General features: G+C 45.7%; 1 protein-coding gene across 2 annotated transcripts in view; it reads left to right on the top strand.

Moving 5' to 3' along the window:
• The window catches only part of RPAP1 (RNA polymerase II associated protein 1), a 143,514-nt gene that overhangs the window by 62,208 nt on the left and 59,965 nt on the right, over positions 1 to 21,341 (top strand). For both annotated transcript variants that reach the window (XM_077464519.1, XM_077464518.1), the window contains exon 8: positions 19,430 to 19,545. In XM_077464519.1, the coding sequence (XP_077320645.1) occupies positions 19,430 to 19,545 (116 nt within the window). The remainder of the gene's footprint in view (positions 1 to 19,429; positions 19,546 to 21,341) is intronic.

Raw genomic sequence — 21,341 nt, 5'->3', positions numbered from 1 at the left:
CCATCAATCAGTGACAGGATTTATTCCTTACTGCTGGTACATTACTTTGATCACAGAGTGTACAGTATACAGTGTACAGTATACATTGCTAGTTTGTGCTCTTGTGTAGGTTTGATAGCAAGTGTTAGACTTCTTTATGTGCTTGAAGTAGAACTCCAAGCATTTATGGACCCGCCCCTTAAAGTAAATTTTTGCTCCTAGAAATTTGGGGGCTGCCATTACTGACTCCTTTCTGAAAATGTTCCTTGCATGGCTAATGATAAGACTTCAGTCATTTGAGCTATTGTTCTAGAACATTTATGCAGATTGCAAACATTAGATTGGTCAGAAGATCTTATTTGCATGTATGCGGACCCACTGGACTGGGCTTTTTTCAGTTGTGACACATATACATGTATCTGCCTTTGTGCTGGGAGCTCACCACACAGTGCACTCCCAGCACGGAGACCGAAAAAGAAAAATGCCTAGATTGAGGTTTGACCTGGGTTAGTGTTTGGGTCAGGATCAGTCTATTTTGGGCAGGATTTTTTTTCCTTTATGTGGAGTTCCACCAAAAAGTGGAACCTCCACTTATTCGCTTTCTCCCTCCTCTGGTGCCACATTTGGCACCTTTCAGCGGAGAGGGGGGAATGGGGACCTGCTTTTGACAGGTCCCAGTCGCCATTTCCTGGCGATGGCGCCGCCCCTCAGAAGTTTGGACCCCCTCTTGCTTCCTCCGCCGCCAGACCAATTAGCACAGCAAGCTTCATGCATGTGCAGTAGGGAATGGCCGAGAAGCCAAAAGGCTTTATTGCTGGTTTCCCTTAGTGGAGATGGCGGCAGCAGCACCCGACAGCCGCTCCAAAAATCAGCTGGGGCGCCGACATTGCGGGCTCCCTGGACAGATAAGTGTGCATATATTAAAAGTCAGCAGATACCATATTTGTAGCTGCTGACTATAAAAAAAAATTTCCCAGGCTGGAACACCTCTTTAAAGTGGAAGTAAACTCCCATCTATGACTTTTCCCTATCGATAAGCCTATAATAAGGCTTACCTATAGGTAGTGTAAACATCTCTTAAACATGCACCGTTTAGGAGAAATTTACTGCACATCACTGGCGCATGCACTCAGAAGTAACAGCCACCCAGGCTGTTCTTTTAGAGCCCTGTGCCATAAACGATCACAGAGCCCGAGTCCACGAACACGGAAGCAAGACAGTTGAAAATGGGAATGCCTGCAGCTCTGACATCTCGGAGCTGGAAGGGCTTTTTTTTACAGATAAGTTTAACATAATGTGCTTGTATGCATTGCATTATGACATTACCTTGCAGGGCACAAAAAACAAACAAAAAAAAGTCCAGCAGTTTACAACCACTTTAATTTTTCTTAAATTAGTATCAGTGTCAGTAGCGTTGCTAGGTGGGGGCAGGGGGTGTGGGCCGTGGATTGTGGCACCGCTAACACCGCCCGCTGCCCTGATGATCTGAACCTTGCTGTGTCCCCAGTGGAGCGGACTGAAGCCGCCTCCTCCTCCTCCTCCTCCTCCTCCTCTGTTTACATTCAGTGAGGAGGAGCCCGAGGGACACGCCACTGTGTGTGTACGTCCACGGCCTTGCTGTTCTGAGGTCTGTACTGTACACTTATATGTCTACTCCTAAGTAGATGGACAAGTGTGAGGGGGCGCTATACAAGGGAATAGGGATGCCTATGCTGATGGGGGGGGGGGGGGGTCTGCACTAAGAGGGGTGTCTATACTGCGTCTTGTCTGCACTAAGGGGGTGTCTATACTGCGGGGGTCTTCACTAAGGGGGTGTCTTGTCTATACTGCAGGGGTCTGCACTAAGGGGGTGTCTTTTCTATACTACGGGGGTCTGCACTAAATGGGGGGTGTCTATACTGCGGCGGTCTGCACTAAATGGGGGGTGTCTATACTGCGGGGGTCTGCACTAAATGGGGGGTGTCTATACTGCGGGGGTCTGCACTAAATGGGGGGCGTCTATACTGCGGGGGTCTGCACTAAATGGGGGGTGTCTATACTGCGGGGGTCTGCACTAAATGGGGGGTGTCTATACTGCGGGGGTCTGCACTAAATGGGGGGTGTCTATACTGCGGTGGTTTGCACTAAGGGGGTGTCTATACTGATGGATGGGTCTGTATTAAGGGGGGGTGTTTATACAGATGGGGGGGTCTACACTAAGTGGGATTCTATACTGATGGGGGGTCTGCACTAAGGGGGATTCTATACTGATGGGGGGGGGTCTGCACTAAATGGGGGTGTCTATACTGATGGGGGGGGTCTGTATTAAGGGGGGGTGTCTATACTGATGAGGGATCTGCACTAAGGGGGCTGTCTTTACTGTGGGGGTCTGCACTAAGGGGGGGATTCTATACTGATGGGGGGGTCTGCACTAAGGGGGGATTCTATACGGATGGGGGGACCACTAAAAGAGGGGTGTCTGCACTAAGAGGGGGGATTCTCTTATGAAATCAAAACAATAGCAGGGATAATAATGATAATAATATATATAATAATAACAAAGAAAGGCGAATAACCTGTAGCCAAGAAGGGCGATTAAATGTTTATATGGTGTGTAAAAAACAGGACTATGTGTTCTGTGGATGGAGCAATACAGTGCCTTGCGAAAGTATTCGGCCCCCTTGAACTTTTCAACCTTTTGCCACATTTCAGGCTTCAAACATAGATATACAATTTTTATTTTCTGTGAAGAATCACCAACAAGTGGGACACAATTGTGAAGTGGAACGAAATCTATTGGATTTTTGAAGCTTTTTTAACTAATAAAAAAAATGAAAAGTGGGGCGTGCAAAATTATTTGGCCCCCTTGCGTTAATACTTTGTAGAGCCACCTTTTGCTGCGATTACAGCTGCAAGTCGCTTGGGGTATGTCTCTATCAGTTTTGCACATGGAGAGATTGAAATTCTTGCCCATTCTTCCTTGCAAAACAGCTCGAGCTCAGTGAGGTTGGATGGAGAGCGTTTGTGAACAGCAGTTTTCAGCTCTTTCTACAGATTCTCGATTGGATTCAGGTCTGGACTTTGACTTGGCCATTCTAACACCTGGATACGTTTATTTGTGAACCATTCCTTTGTAGATTTTGCTGTATGTTTGGGATCATTGTCTTGTTGGAAGATAAATCTCCGTCCCAGTTTCAGGTCTTTTGCAGACTCCAACAGGTTTTCATCCAGAATGGTCCTGTATTTGGCTGTATCCATCTTCCCCTCAATTTTAACCATCTTCCCTGTCCCTGCTGAAGAAACGCAGGCCCAAACCATGATGCTGCCACCACCATGTTTGACAGTGGGGATGGTGTGTTGGGGGTGATGAGCTGTGTTGCTTTTATGCCAAACATATCGTTTTGCATTGTGGGCAAAATGTTTGATTTTGGTTTCATCTGACCAGAGCACCTTCTTCCACATGTTTGGTGTGTCTCCCAGGTGGCTTGTGGCAAACTTTAGACGAGACTTTTTATGGATATCTTTGAGAAATGGCTTTCTTCTTGCCACTCTTCCATAAAGGCCAGATTTGTGCAGTGTACGACTGATTGTTGTCCTATGGACAGACTCTCCCACCTCAGCTGTAGTTCTCTGCAGTTCATCCAGAGTGATCATGGGCTGCATCTCTGATCAGTCTTCTCCTTGTCTGAGCTGAAAGTTTAGAGGGACGGCCAGGTCTTGGTAGATTTGCAGTGGTCTGATACTCCTTCCATTTCAAAATGATCACTTGCACAGTGCTCCTTGGGATATTTAAAGCTTGGGAAATCTTTTTGTATCCAAATCCGGCTTTAAACTTCTCCACAACAGTATTACGGACCTGCCTGGTGTGTTCCTTGGTCTTCATGATGCTCTCTGCGCTTTCAACAGAACCCTGAGACTATCACAGAGCAGGTGCATTTATACAGAGACTTGATTACACACAGGTGGATTCTATTTATCACCATCAGTCATTTAGGACAACATTGAATCATTCAGAGATCCTCGCTGAACTTCTGGAGTGAGTTTGCTGCACTGAAAGTAAAGGGGCCGAATAATTTTGCATGCACCACTTTTCAGTTTTTTATTTGCTAAAAAAGTTTAAATTATCCAATAGACTTCATTCCACTTCACAATTGTGTCCCACTTGTTGGTGATTCTTCACAAAAAATTAAAATTTTATATCTTTATGTTTGAAGCCTGAAATGTGACAAAAGGTTGAAAAGTTCAAGGGGGCCGAATACTTTCGCAAGGCACTGTATGTGCAATTGTTTTGTTAGTGTGATTCTATCATTTGTAAAAAAACAAAACAAAAAAAACGTGAAATCCATGCCTTGCTGTGTGTCATGCTTCAGAGACTAAAGTTAAAGAATACGTTCACCTTCGGGGACATGTTACTTGTTCCACCTATTTTTAGAGTGGAATATGTAACCTTTTCCCATTCCTGCAGCCCACTCAGCTATCTGCTACCTCCCTATGACAGCAGTATGGACAGAAGTTCCCTGTACCAGCTGTCACTTTTTGAAAACAGCGCGGCTGTGTGAGGTTCCACCCGCACGGCCGTATCATTCATTCAGAGTTCTGTGAATTAATGAACAACAAGTACCGACAACCTTTGCAGCTGTCGGCTTGTAGTTCTCAATGAACTACCATGGCGCTATTGAGTGCTCTGGTAGTTCATTGATTTTTTCTGTCGGTGTAAAACTGCCTACCTGTATGATGTACAAGCAGACAGCTTATACTAATGCCGTGTACACACGATCGGACTATCCGTCGGACAATTCGATCGTGTGTGGGCTCCAGTGGACCTTTTCTTCCCAAAAGTCCGGCGGACATAGAAAGAAAACTTGACTCAAAAATTTCCGCCAGACTGCTTCCGAGCAGACAATCCACTCGTCTGTATGCTGGTCCGCTGGACTTTCCAAATGAATGGACTTGCCCACACACGGACTAAAGTCCGTTCATTTTGAGCGCGACTTCAGGTACGACGGGACTAGAGAGGGAAGTCAATCTCGCCGCCTCCATCGGCGAGATTGACAGCTTGCGAGCCCCGTCGCTTGGTATGGGTTTTAAGGGTAACCTCTATGCCGAAAAACGGGGTGGGGGTCCCCCCAAAGTCCATACCAGACCCTTATCTGGGCATGCAGTCCGGCCGGTCAGGAAAGGGGGTGGGAACGAGCGAGCACCCCCCTCCTGAACCGTACCAGGCCGCATGCCCTCAACATGGGGGGTGGGTGCTTTGTGGAAGGGGGCGCCCTGAGGCCCCCCATCCCAAAGCACCTTGTCCCCATGTTGATGAGGACAAGGGTCTCTTCCCGACAATCCTGGCAACCTGGACCCCATACTCCTTCGCATAGGATGGGGGGCCGGGATCTGGGTGCTCCTGGATTCTGATAAGGCCCCGTCCGCAGACCCTGACAACCAACAGCCAGGGTTATCGAGAAGAGGCTCTTGTTCTCGTCAACATGGGGACAAATTGCTTTGGGGTGGGGGGGCCGCAGGGCGCCCCTTCCCCCAAAGCATCCACCCCCCCATGTTGAGGGCATGCGGCCTGGTACGGTTCAGGAGGGGATGCTCGCTCATCTCCACCCCCTTTCCTGACCGGCCGGGTTGCGTGCTCGGATAAGGGTCTGGTATGGACTTTGGGGGGACCCCCACGCCGTTTTTCGGTGTAGGGATTAACCTTAAAACCCATACCAGGGGACGAGGCTCGCAAGGTGTCAATCTCACTGATGCAGGCAGCGAGATTGACTTCCTTCTCTAGTCTCGTCGTACGTGAAGTCACATTAAAAATTAACGGACTTTAGTCTGTGTGTGGGCAAAGTCCGTTCATTTGGAAAACCTGGTGGTCCTCCACCAAAATTCCGGCGGATTGGCCGATGGGCATAACATTCTGTAGGAGACCTGCATGCCACCCACGATCTGCTGATCTCTGGTGCAATGATTTCTAGGCTCCTAAAAAAAATTTTTTTAAAAACTTTATTTAATCTGACCAGATACAGGGCAAATATGTTATGGCAATCAGATAATTAATTCAGCTCAATCCATAGACAATTACTGTCACCATAGTTTTAAACAAAAAATATAATCAACAACAACAAAAAATAATTATCGGTTATGTAATCATGTATACACTGACTCTGGTATTAGGGTCTTCGCCCTGCTGGGGTCTGTATTTTAACAATAGACCAATAAAGGGTCATTTTTTCTGTTAACAAATTTCAGTTAGAGATTAATGCTTACTATTATCTTTTTTTTTTTTTTTTTTTTTTTTTGGTCTAAAGTTAAAAAAACAAAACAAAAAAAACGTACCTGCAATCTTTGATGCCTAAATATGGTAGAAAATATCTAATGTTCTAAGCTTTTATCCAAGAAGATATATACAGAAGTCTTGCTTTTTTTGTATATTTAGTGGGTGAAAGCTTTTTACCTTCCCCATTTAAAGGAAAGCTTTATCAAAAAAAGTACATCAGTACTGTACAATGATTTGCTTTTACAGAATAGTAGGCCAGGCAGAGTTATAACAGGTTTCTATACAATACAGATTTGGGCGCAAAAATAATGTACAAATCCCTGAAACGGATTAAATTGATGTAAAATTATGTACATGAGATACGAGTGACAGTATCCAAGATAGTTTAACCGTTTTACTACGTATATAGAGCCATTATACCCAAAGATTGAATACTGCAGAAAAAAAGTACAGTTTCTTAACAATAAACTTCAATTTGAAACTAATCAGGCTGCTTCTTTGTGTGTATTGAAAGTAAAATGGCAGGAAGCAGTTGTAAGTACCTACAATTACTGTGGTGGAGGTGCTCAAAGATGGGCTTTCTGATAATTGCAAGTGCACATCATGAAATGTGATTGCCGGTTACAGGTAGAGGAGGAGGACAGCCATCTGCCCTAGATTTTCTGATATTTATTGGGGCAGCCTTCTTAAAATGGTAGCACATTTGTAGCCATTGCCATAAAATAGAAAGTAGAGTTTGTGTACTGTAGAGCTTCAATTAGAAAAATGTGTGTGTATCTGTCTATGCTAAGATGTTCGTCAGTGCCCACTAGACAGACTGTTGGGTCTAAAGCTGGCTGCAGGCACTGATAGTCAACAACCTTTCAGAATGTCCTTTCTACAGAAATTGATCAAACATTGATCCTCTGCCAAGTATGGATGGCGACGCGTACAGAATGTGTCCGGTCACTACTAAACAAGATGAATTTCTATCGTGCATAGTCAGCTTAAGCCCACTGGGGACCACAAGGAGTGTCAGCAATTGTTCCAGCACCCTTGGATTTCTGGACAATGATAAAAGTTGCCAGTGGCCATCTGACATTTTAGACAGTGGGCTATGCTTAGGTATTTAGTGTATCAAAACATGGGTGGGGGTGCAGGGGGACTTTTGGAGCATGTTACACATTACACCCTGTGTAATGTGTAACATGCTCCAAAGGGTGAATTTAACCTTAACTTTATTTTGTGTTTTATTCAATTAGATATATTATGTATACTTAAGATAAATCTTCTTTAGAAAAAAAGTGCTACAATGTACATTGCCTTTAATGTGAGCCGTAAACATAGTCACACCTTCATAAAATGCTTCATCAGCTGTTTTAAAATGACCTCCTCTTCCACCCAAAAGATGCAACGTAAGCAGGCTAAACAGTGCTGTCATGTGAAAATGTAGACTTTTGACAAAAAGTCAGTAGTCCAACCACCTTCATGTTTAGCAACTGCCCCTGGATGCTGACATTTGTAGAGAGCAAAAGAGACTCATGGATTTGGAGCACCACATCGAAATTTTAAAATCCAAATAGAACGCTTAATTCCAAAACTTATAGTCCACTTAATAGCCAATACGTTTCGGGGTGCCTCAGCCTGCCCTCCTCATCGGGGCTTAAGCAGCTGATGACTGTTGCAAAAAAAATAAAACACAGGCAAAAGGCTTTGGGTTTTAAAGTTTTTTTTTTTAGTGTGGCGCTCTAAATCTTTGATCCAACCATTACCAATTGCTCAAGGTTTTCTGCAAAGGTTCTTCAATGTATGGAAGCAGCTTACACATTACCCAGATGCCCCATGGGGATACAGCTATACATAGGGTTGAGTAAACTTTGGGTTCCAGTTCCATTCAATCCACCATCCCACATGACTGTCGCAGGAAAAGTGGAGATGTATTTAATGGGCTGTAATTGACACCTTCTCCATACTGTTAGAGGCACGATTAAGGTGAAATAGCTCATATTAGGTAGCAGTAGCTCTAAATGCTGACAAAAGAAAATAAGTTGCTTGAGCTGTTTTTTTTTTTTTCTAAGATACTTTGAGGAGAAGGAAATTGGCAAAAAGAAGACCTAAAACAAAAGGCAGCTTTGCAGACCAGCTGCCAAGCTAATCTGTGGCCTGTAGTTCTACAGACTTATGAGGCTAACCTGTTACTAGTTCCACTCAGAAGGTTGATTTATTACCTTTTGCATTTCTGTTACTTTGAATCCCACAGATTAGCAGGCAAGCTGTTACTTGAAGTCCCACAGCTTAAAGTGGAAGTCTGATTAATAATATCTATGTTTAAACCTGCCCCAACCCCTATTCTAAGCCCTATACTAACTATCCTGTAAAGGAAAGGTGCGTGTACTTGCCTAATTTAAGGGCGCTCTAGTCCGGTCACACGATTGCCCCAGTAGCCAGGTTCAATGGAGAGGAGAGAGCAGCGACAATGACTGTAACGTCTTAGCAGTGATGTCACCCATAGACTTACTGTAGGGCATCCATTGTCTGCTATCCCTACTCTACACTGAAGTTGACATTGGGAGCTGATCATGTAACTAGACCTGATGCGATGCTCTTACATTAGGCAAGTATCTACATCTTTCCTCTACAGCACATGTCAAACACTAGGCCCATGGGCCAACTCTGGCCCTCCAGGCCATTTCATGTAGTCCTGGCAACTCTTCTGCAGCTCCACCTACAGCTTCCTCATCGCAGCAGCACAAGACAAGGGGGGGGGGTGCACTGTGATGTAAGGGAGGGGGTGCCCTGGACATCTGCATATAATTATTATGGGAACAATACAGTTCTATGGCAGTTGAAAGGGAGGGTCGCGCACTGTTGGTATCATCCACCGGAAATGTATTTCCTTTATTGCAGACTGCTCAGACAGAACAACATTGCAGAACTGCAGAATGTCCTGTCTGAGCAGTCTCCAAAAATAGTTTATTGTGAATGATGCCAGCAGTGTCCAACCCTCCTTTTCAGACTTGCATTATTTGCAACAAAAGTGAGCTCCATTCCAGTTTGCACCTGCCTTTCACAGCTTAAACGGCCATAGACAGATCTAAATTTCGATCCATGTATGGGCCGGCTAGTTTTACTGAAGTTGATCCATCGATCAACTTCAATGCAACCAGCCTGCCAGATTTCTTTTCATGCGATCACTGCCTGTGACTATAGCAGCAAGTGATCATTGTGATCTGACGGCAGGGAAACCTCATGCTGTCGGAATACAATGGCTCTGTGGGAGGGATTCCCAAGCAGTTTTCTTTCCTTCAGCCTAGTCTTTGAAGGACAGAAAATTGGTTAACCACTTCAGCCATTTTGACCAAGCCATTTTTTGCGATACGGCACTGAGACGCTTTAACTGATAATTGCGCAGTCGTGCAACGTTGTACCCCAACGATGTATGTTTTTTTTTTCCTCTATTCACTGACTGAAACAGCTCCATTAATCTTGACCGTAGGGTTGTTATGCCACCTTCAGGAGAGGACTAGGCAGAACATGTTATACATGTGAAACAGAACTTTACAGTTCCACCCAGGGGGTGGTACCTCTGGTAATAACCCCTCAGCCTGCTTCCTGCAGCTCAGTTTTTTTCTGCCTAGTGAAGGAGATGGACCTAGGCTCCCTGCGGGACCATCGGTCCTGGGATTTTTTTGCTGAACGTTTGCCTTTTGCACAAGATGTTAAGATCCTGTGATCTGCTATCAAAAGCCGGCTGGGTGACAGGCTGGATAATCTTGATCCTTGTAGTCTCCCCAGCCTGGCCATCGAGCGTGTGCAGACCCTAGCTACGCGTTGGGTCAGCCACGACATCCCTTCAGGCTCCAGGGGCGGCCGATGAGCGCAACACTGCAGGGCACACATATGACCGGACTACCGATGTCCTTGTCACAGTGTGCCGTTGTCAGCAGCCACCCCATACTGCTCGGAGAGTGGGTCTGTGATAGGATGTCCCCAGCTCGTCCGGATGGTAAGTACAGCTCTCCCTGCCTTGGCGGGATTGAGCAGCTGGGCATTCCCTGGGAGGTCGATTAGGGGGTCCCTATCCCCCCCCCTCCCATGGGGGATGCTGCATGATGGGCTGCTAGCGGTGTGTGTACCTTTAGCCAGGGGGCCTCTCACCTTAGATGGGGGGTTGCGCTGGGTTTCTGTGTCCCTGGGTGTCTGTGGTCTCCCCGCTGGGTGTCTAGAAGTCTGCATGTGCTGATCGCCATCAGTTGTTTGTCGGCCATTTTTGGTGTGCCTCAGTGGAAAGCAGGGGCCATTTTTCTGTAGCTCTGCGGCCATTTTCTCTGTGATTATTCCCTTTATACAGGGCGGCCGGTGGCCATTTTGTTGTAGTCCAGCGCTGTTTCTATGCTCACCGCTGGTCCCTGCTGTTCAGAACAGCGCGTTTTTTTTACTCGGACACCTGCAAGCTGATACTGGACACAGGCACCTGTAACTGAACGGCACAGCCCTCGGTCGGGGTGGTGAGTCTTGCAGTGGGGGCCCCTCAGTCTGCAGCAGTTAGGAGGGTGGGATTGTGCACCTGTCCTAAGTCCCCAAGGGGGGCAGACAGGGTGGGTCAGCATGGCTTCAGAAACTGGCGTTTCTTCCCCAGAACTCCCGGCAATTGCAACTGGCTCGTCTGCAAACTGTACAGTGCCTTTGGACGCTTTGTCGGCGGTCCTTGAAACATTCGTTGCCAGGGTGGAGGCGTTGTGCGGGAGCAAAGGTGGTAAAATGCGGCCCCTGCCCCCCCCCCCCCATCTTCAGGGGAGAGTTCTGATGCAGACTCTGGTCCCACTGAGACTGGCGGCCCTTGCTCTGTTGCTTCAGATGATGCTGACCAGGACCGATTGGACAGTGAGGATGAGTCCCTGTCCGGGCCCGTGCAAGACAAAGCGCTAGTTGGACCACTTATCACAGCTGTGTGTAATACCCTGAAAATTCAGGATACAGCAGGTTCCTCTGCTGAAGTAGCGATCCCTTTTGGGTCCTGTAAGCCAGCCCGTACACCTAAGGTGTTTCCGTATCTTACTTATTTCAATGAGTTCATATACAAAGAATGGGGAAGCCCGCAACGGACCTTCTCTGCCCCAAAAAGAATGGTGGTGCCTTACCTCTTTGAGGAGAGCCTTCTTAAAAAATGGTCGGCTCCTCCATGGACCTCCCAGTATCCAGGTTAAACAAAGTAACCATGATCCCGGTAGAGGGGATTCCTGCATTTAAGGACCCTACTGACAGGAAGGCCGAGGCAGTGGCCCGTTCCATTACGGTTGTGGGTTCAGCAATACGACCAGTACTGGCCACAGCGTGTCGCAGACACTTACTGAATGGGCAAAACTTTTGCACTGCGAATTGGAGAAGCAGCAGGCTACTTCTGTCTGCGTGGAACTAGCAGGTCAGTTAGTGCATGGCCTTAAGTACGTGTTTGACGCAGGCCCTGGATACACTTCCCCTGCTATCCAGGGCTTCAGTGTCAGCAGTGGTGCTGAGGCGCCTGATTTGGCTAAAATGCCGGTCTGCGGACCAGTCATCTAAAAAAGACGGATCTACCCACCCTTGGTGAGCGGCTCTTTCAAGCGTCGTTGAAAGACATTATTAAGAATGTCACAGGTGGGAAGAGTACCTTGCTCCCACAGGCCAGGAAGGAGCCACGCCACAGGCAAGGGCCCTCATTTTCCACTCAAGAGGCTTTTTTCGTCTGTACGGCTAAATGCTCCCAGTACGACAGGACGACCTATGAGGGACAAAAGCATTCTTGGAACCGCAAGCCTGTGAGTAAAAGTGCTACTGCATGAAGGTTTGACCCCGTCTGTCACACGGGTGGGGGGGTCGCCTTCGGGAGTTTGTAGCCTGGTGGGCCTCTCAGCTATCCAACCAATGGGTCTGAAAACTGATTTCCTCTGGCTAGAGGAAGATAGAGTTCCCCTCTTGGCCACCAAACAGATTCTTCCCCTCCAGCATACCCTTACTCCCGGCTCACCAGGAGGCCTAATGGGGGTGGTAAGGGACCTGCTAAGCCACGGGGTAATCGTGCCTGTTCCGGAGTCGGAAAGGTTCCAGGGGTTCTACTCCAATCTGTAGTCCCCAAAAAGGAAGGGTTATGTCCAATCTTGGACCTGAAAGCCCTTAATTGCTTTGTAAAAGTACAGAGGTTCAGAATGGAATCAGTTCGCTCAGTAGTCGCTGCACTCCATCAAGGGAACTCCCTGGCGTCTTTGGACATCCAGGATGCGTACCTGCACATACCCATATGCCTCAGGCATTCGAGGTTTCTGCGATCTTCAGTTGGGGAAGCCCACTACCAGTTTGTTGCTCTCCCCTTTGGCTTGGCATCACCCCCCCCCCGAGTCTCTACCAAGGTCTTGGCTCCAATTTTGGCATTGTTGCGACAACGCGGAATCGCGATCGTAGGTTACCTAGATGATCTCCTCCTGAGAGCATCTTCCACCTCAGAATTAAAGTAGTATGTGGCGATCGCCATGCAAACCCTGCAGTAATTTGGGTGGCTGTTGAACCTAAAAAAGTCGGTGCTCTTGCGGTGGGGCACACCAGACGTGGATCTCCTGGCCTCGTCTCAGAAGGTGCCAAGATTCGTATCCAGGACAAGAGATCCTTGGGCAGACGCGTCAGATGCACTGGTGGCTTCGTAGGGTCAGTACCGACTGATCTACGCCTTTCCTCTGCTAAAACTGCTACCACGTCTGCTCCGCAGAGTGGAGGCCGAGGGGATTCCAGTAATACTGATTGCCCCAGATTGACCTTGGCGTCCCTGGTACGCTGACCTAGTACGCCTGGTTGCGGACGCTCCCTGGTGACTACCGTTACGAGAGGACCTTCTGTGTCAAGGTCCGATTCTCCATCCTGCTTTACCATCGCTGGTTTTAACTGCATGGCTGTTGAGAGCCAGGTGCTAAGGAACCAGGGCCTGTCAATTTAAACTATGTTGAGAGCATGTAAATATTCTTCTCGGAAGATATACCATCGTACCTGGAAGACCTGCATCTCCATGTGTGAGGAGAAAGGGTTGCATCCGCGCACCTATTCCGTTTCCAGGATCCAGCTGTTTCTACACCGAGGAGTAGACCAGAAATTGACTTTAAGCACCATTAAGGGACTAATATCAGCCTTGGCTGTTTTTTTCCAACAACCCCTGGCGTCTCATTCTCTAGTGAGCACTTTTATTCAAGGGCATGTAGTTCCTCCGGTGCGTCGTCGTTTACCCCCGTGGGATCTGAACCTGGTGCCATCGGCGCTTCAGAAACCGCTGTTTGACAACATCAGTGAAATTCCCTTGTTGACTTTCTCAGAAAGTGGTCTTTCTAGTGGCCATTACATCGGCCAGGAGGTTTTCTGAACTGGCGACCTTGTCTTGCAAGTCGCCCTATCTGGTTATCCATAAGGATAAGGTGGTGTTGCGTCCGCAACCTTCTTTTCTGTCGAAGGTGGTTTTGGCGTTTCACATCAATGAAGACATTGTGTTACCATCTCTGTGTCCTAAACTGACACATCCTAAGGAGGTGGCCCTTCATTCCCTGGATGTGGTCCGGACTTTAAGGGTGTATTTTTCTGCCCACGGCTCCCTTTCAGAAGTCAGATTCTCTGTTCTGGTCTGAAAAAAGGTATGGCGTTCTCGTCGGCCACCATATCTAGGTGGATCAGACAGATTGTGGTACAGGCCTGTGCCTTCAAGGGGCAGGTGCCCCCCTTTCCTGTCACGGCCCATTCCACCAGGGCAATTAGAACCTCTTGGGCTTTCCTACATCAAGCGTCAGTTGCTCAAGTGTGTAAGGTGGCGACTTGGACGTCCGTTCACACTTTTACCAAATTCTACAAAGTGGATGTAAGCGCATCGTCTGATGCCTGCTTTGGCCGCAAAGTTTTGCAGGCGGCCGTGTAATGTTGCAATTCTGCACTCTTTACTTTTAAAAATACAGTTACTTTTGAGTATTAATGCACTGTTGCATTGTTGACCGCAAGTTCTGATGTGGCCAGATAAGAGGGTGACTCCCCTGTTAGGGAGCACTTCTGGTTGTGGGTGAAGTTTTTATGCTGTTTCCACCCCTCATTATGACACTTCTTTTAGGACGTCCGTACGGTCAAGATTAATGGAGCTGTGTCAGTCATTGAACAATAGAGAAAATAGGATTTTTGTACTAGCTGTAAAATCCTTTTCTCTGAAGTTCACTGACTGACACAGCACCCACCCCTCCTATTTTTTTACGTTATACTGCTTGTTGAGGTACTGAGCTGCAGGAAGCAGGCTGAGGGGTTATTACCAGAGGGACCGCCCCCTGGGCGGAACTGTAAAGTTCTGTTTTTTCACATGTACAACATGTTCTGCCTAGTCCTCTCCTGGAGGTGGCGTAATAACCCTATGGTCAAGATTAATGGAGCTGTCAGTCAGTGAACTTCAGAGAAAAGGATTTTACGGTGAGTACAAAAATCCTATTTTTCCTACAAATAGAGCTTTCTTTTGATGGTGTTTGATCTGCGGTTTTTATATTTTGCGCTAAAAACAAAAGAAAAGCGACAATTTTGAAAGAAATTTTATTTTTATTTTTTTTGCCATAATACATATCTCAAATTTAAAAAACAAACACACACATTTCTTCATCAATTTAGGCATATATTGTTTGGTTTGTGCAAACGTTATAGCTTCTACAAAATACGAGATAGATTTATGGCATTTTTATTATTATTTACTTTTTTTTATTTTACTGCACACATTGCGGCAGACAGATCGGACACTTTTGACACATTTTTGGGACTATTGATATTTATACAGCGATCAGTGCTATAAATATGCACTGATTTACTGTCTAAATGCCACTGGCAGGAAAGGGGTTAACACTAGGGGGTCGATCAAGGGGTTCAATGTGTTCATAACTGTGAGGGTGTTCTAACTGTGAGGGGGTGGGACTGACTTGGGGCGGAGACTGATCGTTGCTACTATATATAAGAGGAACACGCAATCTGTCTCCTCTCCCCTGACAGGATGTGGATTTGTGTGTCCCCCCCCCCCCCCCCCCCGATCTACAGGGTTGCTAGTATAGGGCTAAGCCCCTGTACACATGGTTGGACATTCCGACCACAAAATCCGTCTGATTTTTTTCCAACGGATCTTGTCCGAAACTGGTGTTGAATACACACAGTCGGACAAAGTTGTCGGAAAATCCGATCGTTCGGAACGTGATGACGTTCGTTCGTTAGTTACGATGGGACTACGTTCAGGCTAGTAGCCAATAGCTTTGGTCTCGTAATTTGATCTGAGCATGCGTGGCACTTTGTCCGATCGGACTTCTCTACAAACGATCGGACAAAGTTGTTGTCAGAAAATGTGAAATTCCGATGGAAAAAGTCCGATGGAGCCCACACATGATTGGATTTTCCGACAATATAATCTGATCGGACCTTTTCCGTCATAATTTCCGACCGTATGTACAGGGAATTAGAATGGGGATGGGAGCAGGTATAAGTCTAAATAGCATTAGCCCAGACTACTACTTTAAAATGATACAAAAGTCTCAATGTTTTTTTACCTTAACGCAGTTTCTTGAACATGGACAGCTACCCTTAAACTAGTTGATTTTAGGACCTCTGCATAGATACCACTGCTTCCACACAGAGAGTAAGGGTCCTTATCTGCAGCATGAAGGCAGATGTAGGCTTTTCTACCCAGTAAGTGAAGCCTGTGCACACTTTTTATGATGCACCGTGTTTAGCTGATTTAAACTGAAAATTCAGTTTGGCGTTAAAAATCAGTGGTAAACAAAACCAAAATGAGCCATGGACTTGGCACACCATGCATATTTTATAAAAATTCAGAACTGCTTATTAACCAACATTCTAAGTAAATTCTATACACTGTTTCTCTTACTTATATTCCATTGCCATACGCAGTTTATATTTTGCAGTCATTTTTATAGATAGGGAAGTCACATTGATAAGGCAGTAAACCCAGCACTTGTGCTTTGAAAGTTAACAACAAAAACCTTGAACTGTTGGTGGAACGTGAGTATGAGTTAGAAAAACTCTTTATAGCCCAAGTATATAAAGTATTGGTGGGCTCAGTGATCCCTCTCCACTCTGGAACAGATGCCTCTAAATAGATGTTACTTTGCTTTTACACTCAATGAGATTACTGGGCGAATGATCGTCCGTTTTATTTTTTTTATTTATTTATTTATTTATTTATTTTTTTGTTTTTTTACATGCTAGTCTCAATATCAAAAACAGATAGGTTACTAAAGTACAAGAATTCTCGTATGACAGAATAAAAATTTGGAAGAAATGTAATGTATTCGTATTGTGTTTTCAGACGAAAATTGTACGATCTGGTATCGTATGCGAAATATTTTTGTGTTTATCCCTTCAGAAAATTTCTGATGAAAGATGTGTACTAGCGATCAGATTATCGTACGATCGATTCTAAAACTTTATTTTTTTGTTTGATATTCTGATTGTGTGTACAGGCAACATAGTCACCTTTAGGCCGCATACACACGGGCGGATTGTCTGGCCAACTAAGTTCGTCAGACAATCCGACAGACAGTCCGTCCTACTTTTGAATGAACGGACTTGACCACACACGACGAACAGACAGTCCGCTGAAAGCTTGCGCGATGACGTGTACGGCACGTACGACGGGACTAGAAATTCGACGTCCAATACACAGCAATGCAACCTTCGGCCGTGTAAATCCTTTCTGAGCATGCGCCATACTTAGTCCGTCGAACTAGTCTACTCAGGAGCGGATTGTCCTCTGAAACCAAGTTTGGACGGACAATATTACGGAAATTCCGAAAGACTTAGTCCGCCAGACTGTCCGCTGAAAAAGTCCGCTGAAGCCCACACACGAGCGGATTGTCCACTGAAACACGTTTCAGCGGACTAAGTTGGACGGACAATCCTCTCGTGTGTACGCGGCCTTAGTCTGGTAGGCTCTCACCTTTTTATATTGCAGGAAACCTTCGCACACTTTTCTGGCAAATTCGTGAGTTTTTGCACATTCCTGTGTGCCCCTGTCTCAATTCATGCTGGAAGTGTTCTACTTTGAAAAACAACTTATTCATTATGGACAGCGTAGTACTTAATGTACAGTTATTTGAAGGCCTACGTTTGGTCTTATTTATGTTCGTTTGGCAGTGATACAAAAATAAAACAATAACTCTAATCCCATAACAACAAGAACGTCAAGGACATATTTTTTGTAGAACAGAGAAGACAAGTGAGGATTTACATCCAACTGTTTTTGTTCTTAGGTCATCATAAATTGCTAAGAGGCGCCAAATGTTGACAACCTTTAAAACGACGGCTTTCTGGTGAAACTAATCTGATAAAAATCTGTATGTGCATTCATTGCAACAAAACAAGTCGTATTGCTATCATGCGCTGTGGCACTTATTTTGTTGGTGAGATGTATTTTATCAGTGCCAAATGAACCAGGCTTGGAACATCTGCAGTATTTTGAATAATTTTAATATATTGCCTTTTATGACTTTAAAGGGTTATCAAAGGTTCAACTTAAAAAATAAACATGTTATACTTACCTGCTCTGTGCAGTGGTTTTGTACAGAGCAGCCTCAATCCTCCTCTTCTTGGGTCCCCTGTTGGCGCTCCTGGCTCCTCCTCCTTGACCAGTGCCCCCAATAGCAAGTTTCTTGCTATGGGGGCACTGGGGCATGCTCTCTCACCAAGCCCTGCTCTATGCATCCATAAAACACATAGTCATGGCTTGGCCCCACTCCTCACACTCTCTTCATTGGCTCACTGGATTTTATTGACAGTGGTTCCTGCTGCTGTCTCAGCCAATGAGGAGAGGGAGTCCCAGGACAGCTGAGGCTCCCGTGGACATTGCTGGACCGAGAAGGGGCTCAGGTGCATATTGGGGGGGCTGTGAGGGGATCTGCACAGTAAAATGCACCTTCTGCCTTTACAACCACTTTAAAGTAAATAATCCTATTAAAAAATGTGAATGGTTTAAATACATTGGGGTAGATTTACCAAAACCGGCGCACACAGAATCTGTTGCAGCTGTGCATAGTAACCAATCGGCTTCTAACTTCAACTTGTTAAGTTTTGCCAATAAAACCTGAAAGTTGATTGGTTTCCATGCAGATGTGCACCATATTCTGCGTGCACCAGTCTTAGTAAATCCCCCCCCCCCCCCCCCCTCGTGTGTCCTGTGCATTTTATATATGTGCAACAGGGTAGCAGTATTTTCTCATTACATGTGCAGTCTCTGCTTCCTGCTTATGCATCTATGTAACTAAAAGTCTAGCAAACGGGGTCTGCCTGATGGAGCACAGTCTCTACTTTTTAAGAAACCACCACAGTGTTTGTAAGGATTCTTCCACACTTGTGGCAATACTTGCTGCCCCCTGAAAAGCATTCCACATAGGATTGCTTTTCAGAGGGTGGCATAGCAGCAGCTGACGGGTTTTTAGTTTATTGCCGTATGGCAATGTTATACTACAGGACTGTGCCACAACTGCAAGCCCCACTGTTGAGGTGCAGTCCCACTGATCTCAATGGGTGAATTTGACAGGTGCAGCCACCTGTCAACTGCTGCAGCTGTAAAGCAAAGCATCCTGGACGTGGCATGTGTACAGCCCTGTCAGGATGTAATGTTACAATTGGGGCAAGCACCCGTGGTGGTGGGGGGCTGGTGGTAAAACCGCAGCTCTGCCCGCTGTCTCCCTGGCTGCATGCATGTGTGCGAGAATCAGAAACCACGTGATCTACACTGCCTAGGTTTGTTATGACATCCAGTAGCTGTATGTTTTTTTCTTTTTTTCTTTTTTTAAATAATGGCAAGAAAGATGTAACTTTTTTAAAACTCAAGATGATAGTATGTGTTAAGTATCAATTTTTGGTGATAGATTTACTTTAGATTTTTGTGAAACTGGGGGTTGTCCTTGACAATCACGTGGAACTACCAATTCACTTAATTATTTATTTTTTTGCAAATGAGCTTTGTATATGGATTTTGTGTTAGTGTTATTTCATGCATTTTGATTTTTCTTTAAAGAAATATTGATTTGCAATAGCATGGTTTGCTGGGATCATGTTTTATGCAATTTGTACCTCTTTTGAGATCTCAGGGATTTGCTTTCATTGTAGTCTTTAAAAAATGTTTATATTAATGATCCCCTGTGATACATTTCTACTGAATATATTTTATCTATTTTAATATAGTTGATGATCTTCCAGTAAAGCCTCAAAAGGAATGGGTACACATGGGCACAGTGGAGTTTGAGAAACTGGAGTGGATAAAGGATCTGCCACAATCTCGGCAAAAGAAAACAAAAAAGGTATTATACGAATATTTTGCATCTGTTTCGTTCTCAGGCTGCATTCACACCTCAGCCCTTTGAATTGTGGAGGGCGGCGAGGTGTGAATAACAAACCGCAAAACACACATTTGAGATGCCATTCACCTAAAATCACAGTGCGGTTCTGCCGCGATTATCGTGCTGCAATTGTGTGAAGCTTGTCTCCAAAAAAAAAAGGTTCAGGATTTACTTTTGGGCGACCTGCTTCACGTGATATGGTTTGCCGCAATTACTGCACGGTTTATCGCGCCAGAACCACACTGTGATTTCCGGTGCCATTCAAAGGAATAGCATCTCAAATGTGCGTTCTGTAATTTGTCATTCACAGCTCAGCGCTTTGAAATCGCGGGCATAATCTGCCCGGGATTCAAAATGGCGAGGTGTGAATATTGTCTTACAACCCAGTTTATTCTCCAAATAAAACCTAAAAACCTCCATGCACTTTAAAAACTATTGTGTTGCCTTAGAATGTAGCTGGGCTTTTTTAACCACTTGCCTACCAGGCACTTGCACCCCCTTCCCGCCCAGGCAGTTTTTCAGCTTTCAGCGCTGTCGCACTTTAAATGACAATTGCGCGGTCGTGCTAAACTGTACCCACATTTTTTTTAATCATTTTTTTAAATACAAATAAAGCTTTCTTTTGGTGGTATTTAATCACTGCTTGGTTTTTTATTTAAAAAAATAAATAAAAATAAAATAAATTTTTTTTTTTTTTACTTTTTTTCTGTCAGTACAATTTGTAACTAAGTAATTTTTCACCTGCACTGATGTACGCTGAGGAGGCGGCACTAGTGGGCACTGATAGGCACTAATATGCCGTTATGGGCACTGTTGGGTAGTACTGGTGGGCATTGATAGATGGCAGTGATGGGCAGCACTGATTGGTGGCACTTGTGGGCACTGATGGGTGCATTTTGGGCACTGTATGGTGACACTGTATTGCTATACTGTAATCGGGACACTGAAGATCAGTGCCCCGATTACATTCCTAGATGCCCCCCTGTGTGGAGATGTCGCTGATCGGCTCTCCTTGCCACACGCTCTGTCGGTGTTAGGCGAGGAGCGCGGATTACCGCCACTTCCTTGTTTACATGTGACCGGCTGTGATTACATGGTTAAAGAGCCATGGACGGATCAGGGCCATGCAGTGTGCGAGTGGCTGTTCCGGGACACTGTCATATGACAGCGCCCCAGAACAAGAGCTGCACCGCCCCTTCATCATTTGATGGTGGGCGGGTGGCAAGCACTTGACTGAGCTGTCTCTGCTCATTCTTGCTACAGTAGTAGTATTGTCAGCTTTCTGATCTTTAAAGTGGTTCTAAAGGTAATCCCAACCCCCCCCCCCCATAAAAAAGTTGTACTTTCGTGCTTTGTGCAGTGGTATTGCAGAGAGCATCCCATTACCTCCTCTTCTGGGGTCCCCCGTTGGCTATCTCCACTCCTCCTCTTCTTCAAGTGTCCCCTTAAGCTGTGTGCTGAGGTGACACTAGTGAAGGAGCACTTCTGAGCTTGGCGGCATGCATCCAAAGAAGCACACATTGGACTTGGCCCAATCCCCTGCTCTCGTCTCACAGGGTTTGACTGACAGTAGCAGGAACTGTTGGCTTTTGCTGCTGCCTGTGTGTCTTGTGAGAAGAGAAAAAGAGTAGCGCTTCTGCAGACAGGCACAGTGCTGGATCGAGAGAGGACAAGTATTTAGGGATGTGGGGAGGTACAAGTAGTAGTTTTTTTTTACCTTAATGCAGGGAATACATTAAGGTAAAAAAAAAGTCTTG

Source organism: Lithobates pipiens, unplaced genomic scaffold (genome assembly GCF_037356315.1).
Source record: "Lithobates pipiens isolate NorthernLeopardFrog02 unplaced genomic scaffold, aLitPip1_a1.2 Scaffold_30, whole genome shotgun sequence".
NCBI classification, from domain to species: Eukaryota; Metazoa; Chordata; class Amphibia; order Anura; family Ranidae; genus Lithobates; species Lithobates pipiens.
Note: the sequence above shows the minus strand (reverse complement) of the source record. Positions and strands in the feature narration are given on the sequence as shown.